General features: G+C 39.7%; 1 protein-coding gene across 5 annotated transcripts in view; it reads right to left on the reverse strand.

Annotated features, from left to right (window-relative positions):
* NEK11 (NIMA related kinase 11) overlaps nt 1-18,849 on the reverse strand; it is a 247,732-nt gene that overhangs the window by 166,401 nt on the left and 62,482 nt on the right. For all 5 annotated transcript variants that reach the window (XM_046002712.1, XM_046002716.1, XM_046002714.1 and 2 more), the window contains one exon: nt 18,228-18,346. In XM_046002712.1, the coding sequence (XP_045858668.1) occupies nt 18,228-18,346 (119 nt within the window). The remainder of the gene's footprint in view (nt 1-18,227; nt 18,347-18,849) is intronic.

The raw sequence follows: 18,849 nt of genomic DNA on the forward strand, positions 1-18,849 counted from the left end.
AGAGGCAGGCAGAGAGAGAGGGAGAAACAGGCTCCCCACTGAGCAGAGAGCCCGATGCGGGGCTCGATCCCAGGACCCTGAGATCATGACCTGAGCCAAAGGCAGAGGCTTAAACCGCTGAGCCACCCAGGCGCCCCTTTATTTATTATTTTAAAGAGAGTGCAAGGGGGAGGCGGAGAGGGGGAGAGAGAATCTTAAGCAGACTCCAAACCAGCACAGAGTGTGATATGGGGCTCAATCTCATGACCCTGAGATCATGACCTGAGCCAAATCAAGAGTTGGATGCTTAACCGACTGAGTCACCCAGGTGCCGCTATTGGGAAAATTTTTAAATTCTGTACTTATGTGCAACTTATGACACAAGCCTAGATATATTATGAAAAATATTAATAAAAATTTAAGAAATTGACAAATCCACAATCATAGTGGAAAGTTCAACATATTTCCCTCAGGAATTAATAGATTCAGTAGGTAAAAAATTAATAAGATATAGATTTTAGTAAAACAATTATAGATTTCAAAAACATAATTAGCTTGAGCTAATACACATAAATTGTATATTTCATCAAAAAACTTAAAAAGGCATGTTCTTACAGGTACACATGGAATATTTTCAAAAACTGACAATGAACTAATCACTAAAGCAAGTATCAACAGATTACAAAGAATCAGCACCAAATATTTCACACATAGCACCGATATGGTTCAATGGAGTTACATTAGAACCCCATCAGGTGCTCAGAACAGTGCCAGGCACTGGCAGTAACTGCTCAAGACAAAGTCTCTAGTTTGTGAAGTTTTCTGGTAAGGCAAACAGGCAGAAAACATATATATATATATATATATATATAAAATGACTGCTAACTTAATGCTATTAAAACAATAAAGCAGCAGAGCAAGGAGCTAGAGACTAACCAGGGTAGGGAGATAAACGAGCTGAGTCTTGGTTGTGGTGGTTGTTACTATTACTAGTATTAATTAAAAAGGGAGGCTGTGTGAGGCTATCAAGCAGAAATAAATGATGAACTATAGGCCGTGGTTTCAACCCCATTATCCTTCCCCCTCACTCTCCAATACCCCATTCCCTGCTCAAGACCGTCCGTGACCCCTACTGGTGGCTGAATCAAGGACAGCTTCACATTTGGAGTCTTCCATTTCCAGCCTCCTCTTCCACCTATTTATTCATACCAAAACAAAACAAAACAACTCATGAAGGAATAAACATTTAGTTATATATTTGGAGTACATTTTAAAAGGGAAAAAAATGCAGTAACTGCAAGTCAAGAAAATCTAGGCTAAGAAATGGGTCACATCCCTGTTGAAGCCCACGAGGCACTTGCTTTATCGTCAATGCAGCACACATGTTTCTTCCTTTATGTCATTGCTCATATGAAAATGCCTTCCTCTTTCATCTCTGCCTCTCAGACTCCTGTCTGTCCTTCAGGATTGTATTGGAAACAAACCTCACATGCCTCCCTGGAGTCCCCTGACTACCCGCATTCCTTCCAAAGGTGCTGGTGTTGGAGGCCAATTACTCCCTTGCCTGGGATGCCAGGCCCTCCGGCTCCACCACATCTGGACGAGGATGAAACACCACACTGCAGGACAGAGGATCAAGCATTCCAGTTGGCAGTGTAAGGAACTTGATGACACAGCCCAAAGGTGCAAGGGAGTTCACTACTTTGGAGTCGACCAGCAGGCGACAAGAGGAGAACGAATCTAGGCAATCATTTTCTCTTTTTCTCCCTAAGGCATGCTACCCCTGTGTTTATAAGGTATACAAATATCCCTGCCAGGCAACCTGCCATTGTCCTTCTCCAGCTCTTTGTGAATTGATGGCCAGTACAGTAACAGACACTTCTCCGCTTCACATCCTGACCTCATTTCAGATTGTCCTCACTCTCACCACCCTGGGTCTCTAATACCCAAGGCAGGTACCAGCATTTCAATCCTTGCCCCAGGTTGTTTCCAAGCTTAGAAACGGATACCCCTGAATCACTTTCTTAACCACCATTCCTACTACTACCAGCAAGTTAGACATACTCTCCCACTTCTTTTCTTCTTCTCACACTATATTCTACAATTGACCGATGACTCTTGCTAAATTCTAAGCTCTACAAAGTCTGTATCCTACCTGATTATATGATCCCCTGTAACACTATAAACATTTAATTAAACTGGTAGGTTAAACCTGATTGAATCCTTGGGTTTACAGGAGCGGGAGCCTGAACTTTTCAAATTATTTTTGATTGACATTTTTCCAAAATGAACTATATAATTCCCTGACTTCACAAGGAATATTTTTTAACAATTCATGATTATAAGACACACCAATTACTAGGGTGTATCTAATCCTTAGGCCTATACAGGAGACCCCAATTTACAAGCCGTATTGCTGAGAATTAGGCTGAGAATAGGCGTGTGGCTTTACAAAATTAAAATCTGCTCTTGAACCCCTAACTTAAAAACCTTCCAGGGGTCTGCACTGCTTCCAGAATAGAACATAAAATCCTGTATGTGGCCTACGAGAGACTGGAAGATCTGGCCATCCACCAACACCTCCAGAAGCCTTGACAAAAACTCAGGCCAGGTCTGTATCATCTTTCCCTCTTCCACACTGTTCTTTATTCACGGTAGAGGCTCGGTTAATGTATGTTAATTTTAGAAACACTATCCTAGGAACAAAAATGAGTACCAACTTCTGGGGCTCATTTATAATAATAAAAAAAAAACAATTAATGAGTGCCAACTACATGCTATGTGCTATACTAATGTGAAAAATATAAAGATTCGTAAGATAAGGCCATGTATCCCGTAATGCTTAAAATCAGGTTGGAGAGATAAAGGAAAAGTATACAAATAACTATAAAAGATGGCAGGGGGAACCCAGTTCTTATCATTTTATTAAAAATTATTTTTAATTATAGTTACCAAGATAGACATTCCATTCAGAAGAAAACTTCTCTCCCAACAAATGATTGCTTTATGTACATGCCCACAAAATTGCACTGTTATCAGTTAACACTAGAAATATCAGTTATAAAAATAATTGATTTTTTACGATTACAATTAGTGATAATGTAGGTGTAGCAATGTCACCTTGGTACTGTGGTCAGACCTCAGTCATCCAGAGCAAAGCCAGAAATCATGACAGAGGACCAGGGCCAAAGAAAAGCCACTCAGAAAGTCCATCTACTTTGCTTCATGGAGACAAATAGCTACACACTCAAACAGGAATGCAACTAGAATTGTACATAGAGTGAAGAATTGAGAATGGTGGCAGGATTTCCCTATAATTCAAATAATCTTTATTCTCCTAAAGGCTTCAGAGAATTACAGAGGAATAAGCAAAGCTTTCAAGAATGGAGAGGAAAGGAAAGGGAAGAATACAAGTGAACAACACAGGTCTGGGTCACTTCTTCTTAGGGCAAATAACCCACAGTTCTATCACATAAAGTGTTACGCTGCTATCCTTATGCCTACTCTGGAGATGAGAAAATCAAGGCTTACAGAGGCTATTAGTTTACCCAGGTATGAATATGCCCAATAATCTGCCTATGAGGATGAACAGGTCTGTTTGACTCCACAAAGTATCATAGTTCTGTCTTACTCATGGTAAATGCTCAATAAATGTATGTTGATAGTAAAAGCACTACCCTTAGCACAAAGATGAATACCATCTAGTGGGGCTCATTCATTAATTTAAAAAGATAGAAACTTTGCATTTAATTAACATTCTCTCCTGCCTTCTTACAGTTCCACAACATCTAGAGCTGGGCTCTGTGTTAAGTATGATGTTGACTACTTGAAGATTATATTTAACAATAAAAACAATTATATTTAACAAATAGAGGGTTAAATAAAATTTGGCCTTTTCTATGCCCACTCTTGGGTTTCCCTTGGCATGGCAGGAACTGTTAAGGACCTACACAATGACCATTCTCTTGCTCTTCTCCCTTGATATCAGAACCCCATGAACCCTGGGTAGGCTGGGCCCTCTTCAGTCCTGGTAGGTAACAGCACTGAGGAGGGAAGGGAGTGAAGGATATTATGGGAAATAAATTGAGGTAATCTTTTTTCCCTTTGGGGTAACTGATTAGGTATATGCTGTACCCAAATTCTGGCCAATGTTAAAGTATAACTTTCAAAAAGGTAAAATTATGAATATCACGAAAATATAAAATGAACACATTTTGTTCCATACTTTAATCAATGAAGAAACTAGTAAGATGTTAAAATGGAGTCAAAGAATCTTTGACAAGCTAAAGTATTTATAAGAGGATAGCTGGGTTAGGTACAAAACTGGGTAGTGGCCAACAGGGCAATAAACCAGATCCCCAGAGTTGTCTGTTCCAGTGAATAAAAAATATTTGTACCTCTTCTAGACAAAAATATTCAAGTTAACCTCTGCCTCTACAGAGTTATAAAATAGCCCAGATGATAGGAAATTAAGTCCAGCATTGTGCTCAAAGTACTCGGTAATCTCTTCTGCCTTTTCTATGTTTTGAAAATTTTTTCTAACAATGAAACGTAAGTCTGCTGGAAGCTTGTAGGAAATATTTCCCCATGCTTATAAAAGACGACAAAAGAGGGTGACATGTGGCCTTTTTACCTCGTTCAGCCTTTGGTTACTGTTGTACGGGGGTGGGTGATACATGGCGGCACTTCAGCCATCCAGACAACTGTAAGAGGGCAATCCCGACTACAAAAGCCAACCATGCTGAGAGTGGAAGTAATGAGATGGAAAGAACTTGAAGTATTGCTGAACCACCCTCCTTGGACACTTCTTGTTAGGTGAATTAATGAATTTTCTTCATGATTTAAGCTGCTTCTGTTACTTGCACTTGAAAGCATCTTAAGCTGATTACTTGGTCCCTGCAGCTCTTGACAGGAGATCTAAGGAAATGGTACTGGCTCTCCTCCAGCTACAAGTACCAGGGGGTCTGAGAGTCTACGGGTTTAGAATTTGGAATAGTGAGCTTGGGAGGTGACCAGGACACAAGGTACTATAAACTTGGAATAAGTACTATGTTCAAGAGAAACTCACCCAGTGACACCTAGACAAGGAGGAGTTTCAGATAACAATAAACTGACAGCCCTCACATATATAAATACGTAAGTATGTAAATCAGCACTAATTATTTTAAGAAAAAGTCAAACAATATGTTAGAAAACAGTTATGAGAATTGGCCGGCACCATTTCAATGAAATAATAAATTCTATATAATAGATCAGATACCACACTATTTGGCTAATTTGGTTAAGGTGTTACTTTACTGGCTTTCTGGTTACAGTAAGCAAAAATAGTTCCAGCAAGAAATTCTTGTCATATATCTAAATAACCATCCTTTCCTTTGAAGCATATAAAAACCAAATCTAAGAAATAACAAGGTGACTAGTAATATGGGCAACTTACATAAACCCCTTCTTCTAAAAAGTTCAGAGTAGCCCTTCATCTATAACTTCATATGTCCCACACCATGGCTGCAGGAGTGGTAGGTCCCTCTCATTTCTAAGTTTCCTGATGCCCAAGAGAGAGAAATGACCAGCTAAGATTAAATGATAGTTGTGCTCAAATACATGGCAGAGCTCCTGCTTCTGTCTCCTCTGTCAGGCCATTTTCTATATCCTTCAGTCTCCAGGACCACAGGAGGGTGAAGAGAAGTCTGTGAAAGCAGATGGAGCAGGTATTTCTCAAGCTCTCAACCCAAAGTAGGACTGTGGAAAAGATATGCACAATTTCACCTTCATCTCCCCTTAAGCACTTATCGTCATAGTTTCTGAAACCTTGGCTACTTCCCCACACATCTGTCCATCATCTGGCAGGGTCTCGGGGTGGACTACAAACTCTTCTTGCCAAAGCTACTGACACAAACAGTTAACTCCTTGGTGATGCATGGCCCAGATGGCCCCTGTTGGTGGTCTCTGCCATGTGGCATCCATCCTAGACTATGAGGCACCTGCCTGGTTTCCTCACTGGTGCCATAGACCCTCAAGACCATGACCACCCTCCGTGTTGTAAGTGAGAGGTGGAGTCAGGCCCCCTTCAAAAGTAGCCATTGCCAACACAGCAGGAGCTCCCTATACCTGGCACTGAGGGTGGGTGGGGGGGGATCCTTGCAATAAAGGGACCTCAGGACATCCTTAAAAAGTAGGAACTGGGAGAAAGTAGGAAATCCCCAGTAACACCACAGAGACCACAGCTTTTTTCTGCTTTTCCATCTTTGAGCCTGAGGTAGTATACCACCATCCCTCATCATATTTACTGACCTGATTTCCAGTAAGGCCTTCTCCTGAGAACCTCACTACATTTAAAATGAATTACTGATGTCACTTCTCAGGGAATATTGAGCCATTCTAGTACAATACCTCACAAGCTGGCAGGGAGACTGTGTGGGCTGCCAGGTGATGATGGCAGTCCTCTTAGGGAAAGTGCCCCAGCCCCAATCTCCCCTCCACTGTGAAAGCACCAAATCAGCAAGGCCTCAAGACCACCAGCAAATAGGCTTTCTGCAGAGAGGCTGCTCTGACCTTCATCCTAAAAAATCAAGGTTAATTGGACTCCTCCCTCTTCAACAGGAATGAGTGTGGTTTTTTGTTTGTTCTTTGTTTTGTTTAGTGCTTTCCAAATTAGTACTGGGGGGTGGGGGGAGATGAGCAAGACATTGTCTCTGCCCCTAAGGAATTCCCTTATGCCCAATTCTGTGGCATCCAGAGAAGATGATGTTTCAAACACGAGCCAATTAATTGGAACAGAGAGAAGAAAGTCTACGGGATTGCACTTTCAGAGACCGCATGGTTCTAGCTTTGTCCAAGGTTCCAAAGTCCCTCAAATACTGGACCAGCCTATGGAAGCTTGACAGAGTTAGTAAGGAGCTTTGAGCACAAACACCTTTAAAAAACTTAATCCCTCTGTACCAGAGGCTCAGGCCCACAGGGAGGAATGAGATTTAGTGCTACATTCTCAAGATAGCTTATAGTCAACTGTGAATATATTCAGTTTTTGGCATCATTATTTATAAGTGCTTATGCCATATGCTATAGATTTAGCATATTATAAATGTATAAATAAACCAGATTAAAATAAGTACAGGACAGTTCCAAAGGAGTAAACAAAATCCTATTTCTTCTGTAACCTCATTTTTTAAGCTTTTTTAGGGTCTTCTTGATCTCCTCTGCTGGTGCACTGTATGAGTCAGGGTTCTCCAGAGAAACAGAACCAATAGGCTATAATATAGATATAGACTTAGATATAGATAGATGTGGAGATTTATTATGAGGAATTGGCTCATACAATCATGGAGGCTGAGAAATTCCACAGTTTGCAAGTGGGAGACCCAGGGAAGCTGGTAGCATAACTCAGTCTGAATCTACAGACCTGAGAACTGGGGGAACCCATAGTCTAAGCCAGTGTCTGAGGACAAGATAAGTCCCAGCTCAAGGCAAGAAAACAGGGGCAAATTCCTCCTTCCTCTACTTTTGTTCGATTCAGGCCTCCAAGAGATTAGATGGTGGCCAACCACATTGGAGAGGGCAATCTACATTACACAGTTCAGATTCAAATACTAATCTCATCAGAAACACCTTACAGACACACCCAGAAGCAATGTTTAATCTGGACACCCCATGGCCCACTCAAGTTGGCACAATTAACCATCACCTTCACTAAAATAATTTGCAACAGAGGAGCAAAACCTAACTTCTTCCGATGTGTGGTTTCCAAGATAATCTCTTCAAAATACATTTTAATATATACTATAGTCCATATTGGCTACAGTTTGAAAGATTTGATTTGAAGGCTAAATGAAGCATTGTGGTAGTTAAACTCCTATTCCCAAATAGTCACACCTCTTGTGACTTGCAGTAAGTGTTCCCTTCAGGAAGAATAAGCTCCCCTACTCTTCTGACATTGGTTTTGGTCATGTGACTTGCTCTGGTCAATAGTATATGAGCAGATGGGGTGATTGTCATGTTTGAGCAGGACCTTTAAGAGCCATTGAGTGTTTCTGCTAACTCTCTTGCTTTTTTCTCTGCCATGATAAAAGCATATCCCACATGGGAGCTGCTCCTTCAGTTTCAATACTTGAATGGCAGGACAGGTAGAGCTGACTCCCAGCTGATCTGTAGCAGCCAACATGTGACATGAGCAAGAAACCGTCGTCGTAAGCCACTGAGACTGAAGTTTTTTGTTGATACAACATGACTTCTTGCAGCAGAAAGAATTTTAGCATCTTGTTCTCAAGGTAGCTTTTAGTAAACCAAATATTCTTAGCTTTATACATCATTATTTCTGTATGTCTATGCTATATGTTAACAGAATCATTCTTTTAGATTTAAATTGCTTAAGGACAGATAATTAAGACAGTTTCTTTATTTTTTTAATTAATTATTTTTAGAAATTTTAATTCCAGTATAGTTAACATATAGTATTCATTTCAGGTATACAATATAGTGATTCAGCAATTCCTTGTATTACTCAGTGCTCATCAAATAAGTGCACTCTTAATTCCTATTATTCACCCATGCCCCACCCACCCACCTCCCCTCTGGTAATCATCAGTTTATGGAAGCAGAAAAGACCCCGAATCACTAAGGAAATGTTGAAAAAGAAAAACAAAGCTGGGGCATCATATTACCTGATTTCAAGCTTTACTACAAAGCTGTGATCACCAAGACAGCATGGTGCTGGCACAAAAACAGACACATAGACCAATGGAACAGAACAGAGAGCCCAGATATGCACTCTCAACTCTATAGTTAAATAGTCTTCAACAAAGCAGGAAAACATACCCAGTGGAAAAAAGATAGTTCTCTTCAATAAATGGTGCTGGGAAAACTGGACAGCTATGTATAGAAGAATGAAACTCAACCATTCTCTTAGGCCATACACTAAGATAAACTCAAGATGGATGAAAGACCTCAATGTGCAGCAGGAATCTACCAATATCCTAGAGGAGAACATATGCAGTAACTTCTTTTACATCGGCGGCAGCAACTTCATTCAAGACATGTCTCCAAAGGCAAAGGAAACAAAAGTGAAAATGAACTTTTGGGACTTCAAGATCAAAAGCTTCTGCACATCAAAAGAAACAGTCAACAAAACAAAGAGGCAACCCGCGGAATGGGAGAAGATATTGGCAAATGACATTACAGACAAAGGGCTGATATCCAAGATCAATAAAGAACTCCTCAAACTCAACACCCAAAAAGCAGATAACCATGTCAAAAAATGGTCAGAAGACATGAACAGACATTTCTCCAAAGAAGACTTACAAATGGCTAAGAGACACATGAGAAAATGTTTATCATCATTAGCCATCACAGAAATTCAAATCAAAACCACACTGAGATACCAATTTACACTAGTCAGAATGGCCAAAATTAACAAGACAGTAAACAACAAGTGTTGGAGAGGATGTGGAGAAAGGGGAACCCTGTTACACTGTTGGTGGAATGCAAGTTGGTGCAGCAACTTTGGAAAACAGTGTGGAGATTCCTCAAAAAAATTAAAAATAGTGCTCTCTATAGTTAAGAATCTGTTTCTTGGTTTGTCTCTCTCTCTCTTTTTTACCTTTGCTCCTTTGTTTAGTTTCTTAAATTCCACATATGAGTAAAATCATACGGTATTTGTCTTTTTCTCACTGGCTTATTTTGTTAGCATTATACTCTCTAGACCCATCCATGTGGTTGCAAGTGGCAAGATTTCAATTCTTTTTATGGCTGAATAATATTCCACTGTGTACACATGCACACACACACACATTCACCACTTCTTCTTTATCCATTCATCTATCAATGGACACTTAGGTTGCTTCCATAATTGGGCTACTGTAAATAATGCTGTAATAAACATAGAGATGCATGTATCCCTTTGAATTAGCATTTTTGTATTCTCTGGGTAAATACTCAATAGTGCAATTACTGGATCATAGGGTAGTTCTATTTTTAATTTTTTGAGGAACCTTCACACTGTCTTCCACAGTAGTTATACCAGTTTGCATTCCTACCAACAGTGCATAAGGGTTCCTTTTCCCCCACATCCTCATCAACACTTATTATTTGTTGTGTTTTTGATTTTAGCCATTCTGACAGGTGTGAGGTGATATCTCACAGTGGGTTTGATCTGCATTTCTCTGATGATGAATGATATTGAGCATCTTTTCATGTGTCTGTTGGCCACCTATATGTCTTTATTTGGAAAAGTATCTGTCCATGTCTTATGTTCATTTTTTTTTAAGATTTTATTTATTTATTTGACAGACAGAAATCACAATTAGGCACAGAGGAAGGCAGAGAGAGAGGGGGAAGAAGGCTCCTTACTTACCAGAGAGCCCGATGTGGGGCTCGATCCCAGGACCCTGGGATCATGACCTGAGCCGAAGGCAGAGGCTTTAACCCACTGAGCCACTCAGGGTGCCCCTTATGTTCATTTTTAATTGGATTATTTGTTTTTGGACTGTTGAGTTGTATAAACTCTTTATATATTTTGGATACTGACCCTTTATCAGATATGTCATAGGCAAATATGTTTTCCCATTCCATAGGTTGCCTTTTAGTGTTGTTGGCAGAAGCTTTTTATTTTGAAGTATCCCAGTAGTTTATTTTTGCTTTTATTTCCCTTGCCTCAGGAGACATAGCTAGAAAGATGTTACAGCTGATGTCAGAAAAATTACTGCCTGTGCTTTCTTCTAGGATTTTTATGGTTTCAGGTCTCACATTTAGGTCCTTAATCCATGTTGAGTTTATTTTTGTGTATGATGAGGAAAGTGGTCCAGCTTCATTCCTTTGCATGTCACTGTCTAGTTTTCCCAACACCATTTGTTGAAGAGACTGTCTTTTTCCTCTTGGATATTCTTTCCTCTTTTGTCAAAGATTAACTGACCATATAATTGTGGGTTTATTTCTGGGCTTTCTATTCTGTACTGTTGATCTATGTTTATGTCAGTAACATATTGTTTTGATTACTACAGCCTTGTAATATAAATTAGAGTCTGTGGTACCTCCAGCTTCATTTTTCTTTTTCAAGATTGCTCTGGCTATTTGGGGTCTTCTATGGTTCCATACAAATTTAGAATTGTTTGTTGTGGTTCTGTGAAAAAATGTTGTTGGTATTTTGATAGGTATTATGTTAAATGTGTAGATTGCATTGAACAGCACAGACCTTTTAACAATATTTGTTCTTCCAACCCATGAGCATGGAATGTCTTTCCATTTCTTTGTATTTTCTTCAATTTCTTTTATCAGTGTTTTATAGTTGTCAGAGCCCTGGTCTTCCACCTCTTTGGTTAGGTTTATTCCTAGGTATCTTATTTTGGGTACAACTATAAATGGGATTGCTTTCTTAATTTCTCTTTCTATTGCTTCATTACTGGTATATAGAAGTGCAACAGATTCCTATACATTGATTTTATATCCTTGACTTCACTGAATTCATTTATCAGTTTTAGTAGTGTTTTAGTGGAGTCTTTGGGGTTTTCTAATTATAGTATCATGTCATTTGCAAATAGTGAAAGTTTTACTTCTTCCTTACCAATTTGGATGTCCTTTATTTCTTTTTGTTGTCTGATTGCTGTGGCTAGGACTTCCAGTACTATGTTACGTAAAAGTGGTGAAGTGGGCTGTGGGGCTGCCTGGGTGGCTCAGTTAAGTGTCTGACTCTTGGTTTCAGCTCAGGTCATGATCTCAGTGTCGTGAGATCAAGTGTGGAGCATCAGGTTCCATGCTCAGCATGGAGTCTGCTTGAGAATTCTCTTTCTCTGCCCCCTACTCACACTCATGCTCTCTCTCTCTCAAACAAATAAATAAAATCTTTTTTAAAAAGTGGTGAGAGTGGACATCCTTGTCTTGTTCATGACCTTAGGGGAAAAGCTCTCAGTTTTTCACCATTGAGTATGATGTTGGTGTTTCATATAAGGCCTTTATTACACTGAGGTATATTCCCTCTAAACCTACTTTATTAAGGATTTTTATCATGAATCGATGTTGTTCTTTGTCCAATGCCTTTTCTGCCTCTAAAAACCTTTTCTGGTTTTTATTCTTTCTCTTATTTTTTTTTAAAGATTTCATTTATTTATTTGACAGACAGAGCTCACAAGTAGGCAGAGAGAGAGAGAGGAGGAAGCAGGCTCCCCGCCAAGCAGAGAGCCCGACGTGGGGCTCAATCCCAGGACCCCGAGACCACAACCCGAGCCAAAGGCAGAGGCCCAACCCACTGAGCCCACCCAGGCGCCCCTATTCTTTCTCTTATTGATGTGATGTATCACATTGACTGATCTGAGAATACCGAACCACCGTTGCAACCCAGGGATAAATCCCACTTGATCATGGTGAGTGATTTTTTTAATGTAATGTTGGATTCAGTCTGCTAATATTTTGTTGAAGATTTTTGCATCTATGTTCATCAGAAATATTGGCCTGTAGTTGTCTTTTTTTTTTGTTATGTTTTTATCTGGTTTTGGTATCAGGATAATATTGGCCTAACAGAATGAATTTGGAAATTTTCTTTCCTTTTTTTTGGAAAAGTTTGAGAAGAATAGGTATTAACTCTTCTTTAAATGTTTGGTAAAACTCACTATGAAGCTATCTGGTCCTGGACTTTTGTTTGTTAAGAGTTTTTTAATTACTGATTCAATTTCTTTGTAGGTAATTGGTCTATTCAAATTTTCTATTTCTTCCTGCTTCTGTTTTGGTAGGTTATAGGTTTCTAGGAATTTATCCATTTCTCCTATGTGGTCTAGGAGATAGTTTATTTTCTATAGGAGACATATTTAGACCTATACAAATTAAATACTGAAAACCAACAGAAGTAAAAAGTAGATGACATATTTATGATCAAGAATAACACACAGCATTTTTCCCTTTAAAAACTATTCTGGAGATTGCTTGTGGTGAACAGAATATAATGCATAAGCTTGCAGACTCATTATGTTATATACCTGAAACTAATGTAACATTGTGTGTCAATTACATTAAAGAAAACCTCACAAAACATAGTCTAGAGAATTGATCAAGAAAGTGATAACTACCTCCTCTTTCCACCCAAAACTCCAAGAAATATGAGGAATTTTTGAAGAGGAAATTCATAATAGTGCTAGAGAATAGTTATATATGGGCAAGAATTTTCATAAAAGCTCTGAAAGAATGCAAAGAGAGGATCCCCAAACCTAAAACATATAGAAGAATGTTGCTTCTATATCCCTCTTCCCACAGCAGCAACCAGTTCAATAATATGCCCTGTATGGTTTTTCTCACTTCCTCATCTTACTTACTCTCCCCACTCACTGATTTCTGTTTCATGAAATCACCTCCTAGATAAACTTCTTGCATCCCCAGTTTTTGTTTCCAGGTTCTGATATTGGAGGAATTCAAAAAACAAGTTTTGGTGTTTTCCCAGTATCTAGGGCCTCACTTGTAACTAAGTAACTTCCTTCTTCCTCCCTCCCTTCTTTTTTTTTTTTTTTTAAAGATTTTATTTATTTATTTGACAGAGAGAGAGAGATCACAAGTAGGCAGAGAGGCAGGCAGAGAGAGAGGAGGAAGCAGGCTTCCCGCGATGCGGGGCTCGATCCCAGGACCCTGAGATCATGACCTGAGCGGAAGGCAGCGGCCTAATCCACTGAGCCACCCAGGCGCCCCCCTCCCTCCCTTCTTTTTGCTTTCCTTCCCTCTCTCCCTCCCTCTCCTTCCCTTTCTTCCCCTCTCTCTCCCTTTTTCCCTGTCTCGTTCTCTTTCCATATTTCACCCAGGATATTCACCATTAAACTCAGCACCATTGCTTCACATCTATCTTTCCAATTTCTCACTCACCCTTGGGTGATGAAACTTGGGTTTATCCTTGACCTTCTCTTATCACATCCCATATATCCATGTAATTTCAATTCTCATTTGAGCTTATCAAGTTAACTGTGATCCTTCCATGTCCTGCCCACTATTATCATATCGCCTCAGGTCCTACAACCTCATGCATAGGTATTTTTTTTTTTTTTTTTAAAGATTTTATTTATTTATTTGACAGAGAGAGATCACAAGTAGGCAGAGAGGCAGGCAGAGAGAGAGGAGGAAGCAGGCTCCCCACGGAGCAGAGAGCCCGATGCGGGGCTCGATCCCAGGACCCTGAGATCATGACCTGAGCCGAAGGCAGCGGCTTAATCCACTGAGCCACCCAGGCGCCCCATGCATAGGTATTTTTAAATGTTTCAGACTGATATTCTGAGTTCCCCTCTCTCCCCTCTATAATTTATCACCAGTCTTCCTGAAGTTCTGATCATAGTTCCACTCAAAATGTTTCTGTGGCATTATTAACTATTTAACAAAATAAAGCTATCTATAACTTGATGTCAACCTACCTTACCTCACAACTTCATTCAAGTACCCCAAGAGCCATTCCAACTGAACTACTCATCATTCACGCTAAAAGTACCATGATTTCTCAGCCCTGTGCCTTTGCTAACTCTGTTCCTTAATCCTGGAAAGCTCAGACTCATCTTTCACTTTATTCAAAACCTACACTGGGTCTAATGTCATTTCTTCCAAGACCTTCATTGATTTTCCCAAGTAGCATTATTATCCCTCTTCTGATCTCTAGCAGTTAAAGTATACTTTTCTTGGTGTTTTTGTCACTTTTTAAAAAATTGAGGTATAGGGTGCCTGGGTGGCTCAGTTGGTTGAGCGACTGCCTTCAGCTCAGGTCATGATCCCGGACTTCCGGGATTGAGTCCCGCCATTGGGATCCCGGCTTCTTGGGGAGTCTGCTTCTCCCTCTGACCCTCTCCTCTCTCATGTTCTCTCTCATTCATTCTCTCTCAAATACATAAAGAAAATCTTTTTTAAAAAATTGAGGTATAATTTAGATTAAAATACATAAATCTTAAGTTTGATGAATTTATCACCTTCGCAATCATCCACTTGGATCAAGATACAGAACACTTCCAGCATCCCAGAAGATACTTTGTGCCCCCTTCCAGTCAAAATCCCCTTCAAAGGTTGATCTCTTTTCTGAGATTGGGTTAATCTCATATTAGTTTTGCTTGTTTTTGAACTTGATGTAAATGGAATCACACAATATGCACTCTTTTGCATCTGGCTTTTTACCCATCATGTCTCTGAGATTCATCCAGTCAGGCATATCAGTCATATGTTCTTCTCTTACTGCGGAGTAGTATTCCATTGTAAGACTATACCACAATTTATTTAACCATTCTATTCTAAACGGACAATTCTCAGTGTTTTAGCGATTACAAATAACGCTGCTACAAAATTTTGTGCATGTCTCTTGCTAGAGACAGGTACTCATTTTTCATCTCAGGAAAAGAATTACTAGGTCACAGGGTATTTGAATGTTTAGGTTTGGAAATGTTTTTCTAAAGCGATTATACCAGCAATGTTAAGTTCCAGTAGCTCCACATCCTTATCAGCACTGTTATTATCAGAGGGGTGTTTTTGTTTTTGTTTTGTTTCATTTGCCCTTCTGGTGGCTAGGCTTTCATTTCTACATTAAGTTACAACCACAAACAACAACGCTTAGAGAGCACTTAACAGATTGCAAACTTTTTAAATGTATAACATCTCAATGCATATTCCCTATAGTCCTATAAGTAAGAAGGGAGAGTCCTATTATTATCCCTATTTTATAGATGAGAAAACAAAGGTTCAGAGAGGCTAAGCAGCTTGCCCAGGGCTATAAAATATGTAGCAGAAACTCTGCAGCTGGTATAGCCACCAAGCTATAGGGTTTATAGTTATTTGGGAACCTTTTTTTTTTTAGATTTTACTTATTTGTTTGACAGAGAGAGAGATCACCACAAGTAGGCAGAGAGGCAGGCAAGAGATAAGGGGAAGCAGGCTCTTTGCTCAGCAGAGAGCCTGACGCCGGGCTCGATCCCAGAACCCTGAGATCATGACCTGAGCTGAAAGCAGAAGCTTAACCCACTGAACCATCCAGGTGCCCCTTGGGTACATGTTTTATCTCTGCTAGTTTACTAACAGCTCTTGAAGGTTAGGCCTTATTTTTAATTATCTCTAATTAATAAATGAATAAATGAACTTAAGTATAAAATTGAAATTTCTCTGTCTAAACAGAAAACCTTTACAATAATTGGTTCTAGTAATGTAATAAATAAGCACCATTGTAAGGACCTATCTAGAAACTGTCCCTGCTCCCCTTCCCCCAGGGGATTTACTTGAAGACAAGTCCCGGAAACCAGTTCCAGGTAACAAAGCCCAGAAAAAGGGTGGGTCTGGCCAGGTGGAGACATCCGATCAGTGGGGGGTTGCATACTGTCTCCTTAGCTACCAAGGGGTAGGGAACCCCGCCCTCTGGGAACCTTTTTGGCACCAATCCTAATCAAGGTGTAATAGGCTGGTTCAAATGTCTACTAAGGTAAATTGTAATTCAACTGGTCACCTAGCATCACTGTGGAGTTTCCTGTGTGTTACATTTTCATTGGCCACCTGTGCGTGGCCAGGCCCAACCGCATGGCCTTTGCCCTTAAAAGCTAGTCTGTGAAACAGAGAAAGGTCGCCCTCTCTTGTAACGGGTGCGGCCCCGAACGTTCGGTTAGATTCTTGATGCTTGGCGCGAAATAAATCTTTGCTTGACTTTGGCCTTATATCAGTCTCGCTCCTTTAATCACGGACCCATTATTGGGGTACCCAGTTTTGGGGGGACCCAACACCATCACTTATTACCTGAATCACAAAGGAGGGTATTTCAAGAATACAGATACACAAATATCCAAACATTTAGCCCTATTTAATGACTTTCTTAAAATGCTGAAGGATTAAAAAAAAATTCTAATCCTCTCTTTAAAGGATTATTTTAAACTCATTTACTTGAACTATTGAGCACACCAAATTTACTGCAAATGTTTGGGTTCCTAAATCAACTAGATTTCAGTTTTGTGTATTTGACATAGAACACAGAACTTGTCACCTTTATATGTGAAGTTGATATATACATATGTGACATATACATATTTATATTTCCTTATGTATTAACTAACAAACATGCCATAAAATAGTAAAGGAAAGAAAATACATGCCAATATAGCTGTATACACATATGTCCTACATTTAGCAGCTTTGGGTAGTATATTAAAAGATTATTTGTTATTCTTTTATCACTATTTCTTAGATTGCTATGAATTGTCAAAAAACTAGAGCCTAGATCAAGTCCCGCATCGGGCTCTCTGCTCGGCAGGGAGCCTGCTTCCTCCTCTCTCTCTCTCTCTCTGCCTGCCTCTCTGCCTACTTGTGATCTCTCTCTGTCAAAAAAAAAAAAAAAAAAAAAAAAAAAAAAAAACTAGAGCCTATCTGTATCATCCAGCAGGTGTTTAGAAGATACATGGCAAAGCTCAGTATCATCTGGTTACTTTTTATGCACTCAGGAAAAACAGGCAACACATTTGAGCTATAGCTGACATCTGTGGATAGCCACCCCTTGATGTACTCTGTAAATTTCAGCCCTTTCAAGAACAATGTTGTACACACTCCTAAACTGAAACATATACTATGGACCTCTCATAGTGTCTCCTTTTGTCTCTGTATCCTCATCTTGTCAAATGTGGTCATACCATGTTACAGGTCTCTAAAACATCCAAAAATTATTACTTTTGACCTATGGAAAATGTGATTAGAAGTTTTTAAATGCGTGTTTAAGGCAGAGATTATAATTGCAAATTACAGACAACTGAACTCATAAAACATACTTTGACCTTCTGTATCAGATATTTCATGTCAGGACTGACTTTTGGTCTGACTGTTTCTCTGAGGCCCAAGAGTATCTTCTGCCTCAGTCACTTAGCTTCTGCTGGGATGGGACACTGACACATTCTAAATTCATTCCATGAAATTCATTTAGAGCACGCTAGGTATTAATAGCTCAAGCCTGCTGAAAGACATAATAAATTCATAGCATGCAAAAGGTATCTGAGAATTGCTTACAATCACAGGATTTGATCAGATATATGAAAAAAAATGTGTTTAATACAAGTTTCTGTCTGGTATTCAAGGCCAACTTGATTTCTAGAACAACCAAAAATGGCTATTCAAGTACATCTTCAATACTGAATCATTCAACAGTTTCCTCATGGAAAAGCGTACTGTGTCGCTGTTTAACTATAGTCATTTACCTTTGGACGTGCTTCCTTTCAGTTCCACTCCCAGAAATTCATTTTTCAAGTTCAGACATGACTGTCAAAATTGTGTTCATCAGTAACAAATGCACATACCTTTCATGCATGTAGTCAACTCCTAGTAACAGCTGGATAAACCATTCTATTATTTGACTTTCCGGAAAGGTTTTGCCAGATTCCTTATATTCCTGAATTTTACAGTCCAGATCCCGGCCCTGAAACACAACAGCATAATTTTTCATATTTTTCTTTCAGTTACGATTTTAAAATCAAGTTCTTTCTACAACAGTTAACATACAGCAGTGACTGTTTATCACAAGAAAGTGAGTGCGTACTGCCACTCTGGGACTTGTAGTCTCTCCTTTACCAAACTCTAGCCAGGCTCCTCTGAGCCCTCTTCTCAAATAGGCCTCGACCTTGGGTTATAAAGACTTGAGCACACTTCTAATAACTCAAGGCCACATCCCTAGGGTGACACAAGCCTCCCTGAAAGTGTCTGCCTTAGAAGACTTATGGCTGCCACAAGAATTTATTATTTGTTGCAGCCCACATCACTGTCCTGGTGTCTGTGGAAGGGTCGGGGCGTAACTTGAATTCATGCCAGCTAGCCCAGACACACATGAACCAACCCCTTTCCTGCTTTCTGTAATTTTTCTCTTCCCTGACTCTGCTCAGGCCCACCATTTTCCGCCTTCTTCCAGTCTCCCTTTTCATGGTC

The sequence above is a fragment of the Meles meles genome, chromosome 4 (genome assembly GCF_922984935.1).
Source record: "Meles meles chromosome 4, mMelMel3.1 paternal haplotype, whole genome shotgun sequence".
Classification (NCBI taxonomy): domain Eukaryota; kingdom Metazoa; phylum Chordata; class Mammalia; order Carnivora; family Mustelidae; genus Meles; species Meles meles.